The sequence below is a fragment of the Delphinus delphis genome, chromosome X (assembly GCF_949987515.2).
Source record: "Delphinus delphis chromosome X, mDelDel1.2, whole genome shotgun sequence".
NCBI classification, from domain to species: domain Eukaryota; kingdom Metazoa; phylum Chordata; class Mammalia; order Artiodactyla; family Delphinidae; genus Delphinus; species Delphinus delphis.
The window spans coordinates 76,648,379-76,656,262 of NC_082704.1; the positions used below are offsets into that span (position 1 = coordinate 76,648,379).

At 37.4% G+C, this 7,884-nt stretch overlaps 1 protein-coding gene across 1 annotated transcript; it reads left to right on the forward strand.

The window, feature by feature from the left end:
- Nucleotides 1-2,021: 2,021 nt before the first annotated feature.
- Nucleotides 2,022-2,771, forward strand: SPIN4 (spindlin family member 4). The gene has a single exon (XM_060001969.1). The coding sequence runs from the start codon at nt 2,022-2,024 to the stop codon at nt 2,769-2,771; it is 750 nt and encodes a 249-aa protein (XP_059857952.1).
- The last annotated feature ends 5,113 nt before the right edge of the window (nt 2,772-7,884 follow it).

A 7,884-nucleotide genomic window follows, 5' to 3' on the forward strand; every position in this document is an offset into this window, starting at 1 on the left:
ATTGTCTCCTTGGAATTACTTTCTTATAATATAGTACTGGAGAGTTATCTCATCTCAAAAGCCTTTGGCCTGGGAAATGTGGGGAATTGAAGGATCCACACATACTCTGCCCAATCAGCTATTAAATGGTATGAGGACTAGATTTTTCTTTCCCTGCCTTGGAAGGTAATGTAATGTGGAGGCAGCCCGAATTTCTGCCTTGCACCTCTCTTCCCTGCTTTCCTACATTTCCAGAAGAATTAATGGTCTTTTTTACCCATGATGATATGAGCCTTTCTCTTCTCACTAGTATAGAGTGGAGGAGTGAGAATGAGGAGCCTAGACTTCCCTGGTTTATATTGCCACCTTGTAAGTAGGATACAGGAATAAAAGACATACAGACATTTTCATTTAATTTTGATAAGAGCCCTGTGACTTGAAGTAGGTGAAATTATGGATACTTTCTTTTCTATCGTTCATATTTTCCACATGAGCATGCAGTACTTTTATAATCAGAAAGACTGCAAATATATACCACAAAAACCTTTTAATTTTTTCTCTCTACAAAATTGGAGCCACAATTTTGTCTCAATATCCTGCTTTCTCACACATTGTTATTATCTCATATGTAGATCTCCATGTCATTAAATATTCTTTGAAAAAATGTTTTATACCAGCTCAATAAATCCATATATGAGAGTAAACTAATTTTGTTTATCATCATAGACATTTTAGGATAAATAACGGAAGATCTATACAAAGGAATATTATGGAACCATTAAAAAACATATTTTCAGAGTATTTAATAATTTTGGAAGATACTAATGATATGAATTTAAAAAGAAGTTATAAAGATGTGAAACCTGCTACCAATTTTGTAAACTACAAGCATAGATTTATTGAGATATCAGAACTGTTAACATTTTGCTGTACATCTAGATGTTAATATTAAGGCTAGTTTCGGTTTTTATTTCACTGAATTTCAGAAAATCTCCACAGTGTCAGTACATTTACTTTACATTCAGAAAAATATATGTATTAAAAAAGCATTACCGTGAGTGACCAGATAGAAAATAAAAAGGAAAGTTCGGATCAAGATGGTGGACCATACACGGCATTTACTTATCCGGTCTCATAATCCTTAAAGTGAAAAAAAAAATTTTTGTATGTACAAACTCTGTGTATGTATGTGTTGAATATTAAAAAAAAATGTTTTGTGAGGAATTCCTGGAAGATAGAAAGCAGTTGGAGAAGCTGTTGAGGAGGCTGGTGGACGACAGACGGCCACAGAGGAGTAAGGGAGCCGGCCAGTCTGGCTTGGGTTTGAGAGAAGCGGTCGGGGGACGCGTGAGGAAATGAAGGAGTGAGCGCCTGTGACTGTGTGGACAGAACGCACTGTGCACAGTAACCCGCCCAGTTGCTGCTGGCTGAGCGGAAGGCGGAATGGCGGGGGCGGGGCCGAGGCTCAGGCGGGCTCTGAGGGGTCGGGTTCCCGAAGCGGCAAAAGCCCTGGCGCCAGAGCTAGGCCGAGCAGAGCAACATTGCTAAACCGAGACCCCGCGGACTTCTCAGAGACCCGCCGCCGCCCGTGACTTTGGCGCTGCAGCCATCGCTCTTATCCCTTTCCCGTCCTCTCCTTCTCCGTCGCCGTTCCACAGCCGCAGCACCATCGATAACAGCTAAGTGGTCAATTCGGGAGACTTAGGGTTGGGAGTCGGGGCGGGCGCAAGGCGCGGGCAGCACACGCAAGCCCGCCATCTCCTGCGGCAACTGCCACTGCTGCAGATACCTCTGCCGGGCGGGAGAGAAGAATACTGTCAAGAGGCCCCCGCTGTCCTAGTGCCCACGGTCAGAGTTAGAGCGTTTCTGCCGAGGCTTGGTGAGAGCCTTGCCTTTGGGGAAGTGAGAAGGAGAACGGACAGGACAGGATCTTTCTGTTTTCGGAGATCACGAGAAAAGATCTCATACTGGATAGTGCTGACTTTTTGTCAACTTAATCTAGTAAGTGGTAGCGTTGCTGAGTCTCCTTAAAACCCCGAGCCATGTCGCCCCCAACAGTGCCTCCGATGGGCGTAGATGGTGTGTCCGCATACCTGATGAAGAAAAGGCACACCCACAGGAAACAGCGGCGCAAGCCCACTTTCCTCACCCGTAGGAACATTGTGGGCTGTCGCATTCAACACGGCTGGAAGGAAGGCAACGAGCCTGTGGAGCAGTGGAAGGGCACCGTGCTTGAGCAGGTTTCCGTGAAGCCCACTCTCTATATCATCAAATATGATGGCAAAGATAGTGTGTATGGACTAGAACTGCACCGAGATAAGAGAGTTTTAGCGCTAGAGATCCTTCCTGAGAGAGTGCCAACTCCTCGCATTGATTCGCGCCTGGCAGATTCCCTGATTGGCAAGGCAGTGGGTCATGTGTTTGAGGGTGAGCACGGTACGAAAGATGAATGGAAGGGCATGGTCCTGGCGCGAGCCCCCGTGATGGACACTTGGTTTTACATCACCTACGAGAAAGATCCAGTCCTTTATATGTACACGCTGCTGGATGACTACAAAGCTGGTGACCTGCGCATCATTCCAGATTCCAACTACTATTTCCCTACAGCAGAACGGGAGCCTGGAGAAGTTGTCGACAGCCTTGTGGGCAAGCAGGTGGAGCACGCCAAAGATGATGGGTCCAAGAGAACCGGCATTTTCATCCATCAAGTGGTGGCCAAGCCATCTGTCTACTTCATTAAGTTTGATGATGATATTCACATTTATGTCTATGGTTTGGTGAAAAACCCCTAAATTCATTGTGCTATTGCAAAAGTTGTGGAACTGTTAAATGTAAAATATGTCGTGCGAAATTTTGAGAACATTTTTGAAGTCAGAGATTAAAGAATTTATTATTACTTACGGTGCCTCCAAATCTTACATTGACTAGTTCCACAGTTTTGTCCGAAGTATACTTTGGTACTTTTGATATTGCCTTGTTCTGTAATCAAAATTTTAAATCGGGTGCTAATAGAAACTTGAAAAGTTTTTGTAAAATTTGGAACAATGGAAAACTAGATAAAGAAAAATAAATGGTGTACACACACTATATCCTCCACCCTCCTCCATTTCTTTCTTTGCCTTACCAATTTTTTTCTCCCCAGGTAACAAGTGTTAAGAACATAATGTATATCCTTCCATGTTTTCCCAATCCTCTTAAAGAAAGTTTGTTGTAGTCCTTTCTACAGAAACAGCAAGCCCCAGTATTTTTCTGTAATTGCTTTTCTCCCTTGACATATCCTTCTGATCAGTAGCTACAGATATCTCTCTCTCCCCCATGCCTCCCTCTCCATATGGTATAAGATAGATGTCCAACTATACATTTTATTCACATTGGATATCTGATTGTACCATCACATTTATTAAATAAATCACCAATTCCCCCTCTCCCTCTATTTCTCCTTGTCTTCCTCCCTTCTCCTAAAAGCTGCATACACAGTACATATTTATGTACCAAAATGGTACCATTTATGTACCATTCTATTATTGATGGTCTTTAAGTTTTCTCTTTTTTTTTCCACCATAGCACAGCTACAATACATACTGGTGCTTTTATTTCTATAGGGTAGCTTCCCAGAAATGGGACTGCTAGGTAGGTGTTTATTTAATTTTAAGAGATATTACAAAATTACCATCTAAAATGAAAGTGCTCATTTTCCAGCATCCTCTCCAGCACTCTTTAATGTTTGCAAATCTGAACAGTGAAAAATTACATAGTATTGTTTGTTTAATTGAAAAACTCAGTGAGGTTTTTTTTTACCATTTGGACTTTTTTTGTGATTTGCCAGTGCTTATCCTTTGCTCATTTGTCTATTGAATCTTTGATCTTTTCCTTATAAATCTGTAGGAATTCTAACTATATTTACTATGTGGTGTGTATTAATCACTTGTAGCCCATATGTGTTATGATTTTCTCCATTCTATCATTAATCTTGACTTTGCTGATATCTTCTTTTTTTACTTTACAGGTTTTAAAAAAAAGTTAGATAGATTCCTTTCTTCTTTTTAGATTTTCGGTTTCTTGTTTTTTTCAGCTGAATGTCCCCACCGCTAGTCATACAAATATTTACCTACATGTTTTCTAAAAAAATTTTTTAATTTTAAGCTTTAACTGTTTGATCCATCAGGAATTTATTTTTCTATATGGAGATAGAGGTCCAAATATACATTTTGTTCATATTGGATACCTGATTATGCTATCACAGTTATTAAATAAATCACCCATTTTCAAGTTCCTGAGCCAGTATCACATTGTTTTAATTGTACTGGCTTGACCATAAACTTTGGACTCTGGTAAAGCAAGTCCCCTATCATTAGTTTTTTTGTTTTTGTTTTTGTTTTTTGTCTTTTCTTCTATTATGTAATTTGTCTTTCATTCTTTCACGTAAAAATTGGAAGCATCCTTTCCATATTTAAAAAAATTATGATGCCTTAGAATTGTATTACATTTCTGCATTTCTGTTTAGAGAGGTATTTTAATAATAATATTAATCTTTAATACTCGAGAATTTTGGTACATCATTAAAATCTTTTGTTTTTGTAATGTTATATAGGTCCATCACATCTGATTAAATTTATCTCTATATATTTTTACAGTTTTTGTCACATTTTGAATTGGGTATTTTTTCCTCCTCATTTATATTTTTGGCAATATAGACAAACTAGAGATTTTTTATTCCTTCTATTTTCAGCTTACTAAATACTCTGAATTACACTGGGTTTTTAAAATAGAATGTTTTGGACTTTGTAGATATATAGTCATCTCACCTGCAAATAGAGATCATTTTATTTCTTATAATGTTAATATTGTTATTACATGATCTGGATTCTCCAAAACAATGTTGAATAATGATTATGACAGACATGCCTGTCTGGTTCTTAATTTTCGTGGAATTGTCTTTAGTGTTCCCTATTAATATGACATTTGCTGTTGGTTATTGGTAAATAGTCATTAACCATTAACATGTTTAGGGTATTTCTTCTATTCCTGTTTTACATAGCATTATTACTAAAAGTGGCTCCTGAATTTTATCAAATGTCTTTTCAGCGTCTATTTACAAAATAGTATAACATTTTTTTTCCTTTAGTTTGTTGACACGGTGAATTAGAGTGGTAGATATTTGATGTTTTGAAACAAATTTGATTTTCTGGAATAAATCCTACTTGATCATGGTGTAATAAGCATTTGATACATTGCTGGGTATTATTTACCAGTATTTTATTTAGTATTATTGCATTTACATTACAAAATGAAATTGTTTTTTTTCAAGTTTTGTTGTTAAAATTATGCTAGCTTTAAAAAATGAAATTGTGTGTTTTCAATCATTTTTCTGTGTCCTGGAACAGTTTAAATAGCATTAGAATTATTTGTTCTTTAAAAATTAGCTAGTAGTGAGCTGTAAAAACAGCCTAATCCTGGTGACAATTTTTATGGTAGATCTTTAATCAGCTTTCTTATCTCTTCAAGGGTAATTGGTTTATTCAAGCTTTCTATTAAAAAGGAATGTATATTTTCTGTGAAATACAAAATTTAAAGCTTTTTCTATTAATAAGCTTCTTGATTGTAGTATTCAGATGCTTTATGTCCTTCCATGTTGCACGTGCGTATGTCTTAGGTATGTTCAATTCTGAAAACATTGTAATAAAATCATCATCTATAACAGTTCTAAGTTCTCTTTGTATTTTATTTATTTTGAAAAATTAAAACTTAATATGGAAAGCATGAAAGATATAAAAAACGTCCGTTTTTACCTTCATCCCAAATTAACAAATGTTAACATTTTGGCATATTTGCAAAATATAACATCTCCATCCACTGCAGAAGCACACACTATCATGAATTTAATGCGAATCTTGTCTATGCTTTATATATTTACTGAAAATATAAACATAGTTGAAAATAGTATTGATTTTGTGGTTTTAAAAAAAATTTCAACATGAAATTTTTTTATTAACTTTATATCGTGACATTTCTTTTAGTTTTTATTGTATGGAATCTTCTTTTTTTTAAATTGGGATATGGATTGCAACAACAACAAAAAAACAATAACACTGACTTTAGAATGCAAGTTGCTGTTCTAGGTACTTTTGCCACTCCTAACACTCAGGGAGTCTTCACCCTAACCACAGTATTGGCAACTGAATGAAAAAGACAAAATTTCAGCTGTCAAGAAGGTTTTATCCTGGCTGTAGTGAGACATTTATCTACCACCAACCCCTGACCACAAGACTAGAAATAGACCTTATGTTTTCCCATAATTTTGGAGTTATCCCTCTTTATGACACTCGGATTAGGGCTAGCGCCAAACCTGGCACTTCTTTTATTTATTTTTTAACATCTTTACTGGATTATAATTGCTTTACAATATTGGGTTAGTTGCTGCTGTATAACAAAGTGAATCACCTATACGTATACATGGAACCCCATATCACCTCCCTCTTACATCTCACTCCCATCCTCCATATAACACCCCTCTAGGTGATCACAAAGCATGGAGCTGATTTCCCTGTGCTATGCAGCTGCTTCCCACTAGCTATCTATTTTACATTTAGTAGTGTATATATATATCCAAGCCATTCTCTCACTTCGTAACAGCTTACCTTTCCCCCTCCACATGCCCTCAAGTCCATTCTCTACGTCTTCGTCTTTATTCTAGTCCTGTCCCTAGATTCTTCAGAAACTTTTTTTTTAGACTCCATGTATATGTGTTAACATACAGTGTTTGTTTTTCTCTTTCTGACTTACTTCACTCTGTATGACGGACTCTAAGTCCATCCACGTCACTACAAGAAACTCAATTTCGTTTCTTTTTATGTCTGAGTAATATTCCATTGTATATATGTGCTACATTTTCTTTATCCATTCACCTGTCGATGGCACTTTGGTTGTTTCATGTCCTGGCTACTGTAAATAGAGCTGCAATGAACATTGTAGTACATGACTCTTTTGGAATTGTGGCTTTCTCAGGGTATATGCCCAGTAGTGGGATTGCTGGGTCTTATGGTAGTTCTCTTTTTAGTTTTTTAAGGAACCTCCATACAGTTCCCCATAGTGGCTGTATCAATTTACATTCCCACCAACAGTGCAAGAGGGTACCCTTTCTCCACACCCTCTCCAGCATTTATTGTTTCTACATATTTTGGTGATGGCCATTCTGAATGGCATGAGATAATACGTCATTGTAGTTTTGATTTGCATTTCTCTAATGATTAGTGATGTTGAGCATCCTTTCATGTGTATGTTGGCAATATGTATATCTTCTTTGGAGAAATGTCTATTTAGGTCTTCTGCCCATTTTTGGATTGGATTGTTTATTTTTTTCATATGGAGCTGCATGAGCTGCTTGTAAAGTTTGGAGATTAATCTTTTGTCAGTTGCTTCATTTGCAACTATTTTCTCCCATTCTGAGGGTTGTCTTTTTGTCTTATCTCTGGTTTCCTTTGTTGTGCAAAAGCTTTTAAGTTTCATTAGGTCTCATTTCTTTATTTTTCTTTTTATTTCCATTTTTCTTGGAGATGGGTCATAAAGGATGTTCCTGTGATTTATGTCATAGTGTGTTCTGCCTATCCTTTCATCTAAGAGTTTTATACTGTCTATCCTTACGTTTTGGTATTTAATCCATCTTGAGTTTATTTTTGTGTATGGTGTTAGGCAGTGTTCTAAGTTCATTCTTTTACATGTAGCTGTCCAGTTTTCCCAGGATCAATTTTCAAAGAGGCTTTCTTTTCTCCATGGTATATTCTTGCAGCTTTTATCAAAAATAAGGTGACCAGGGCTTCCCTGGTGGCGCAGTGGTTGAGAGTCCGCCTACCGATGCAGGGGACACGGGTTCGTGCCCCAGCCTGGGAGGATCCCACATGCCGCGGA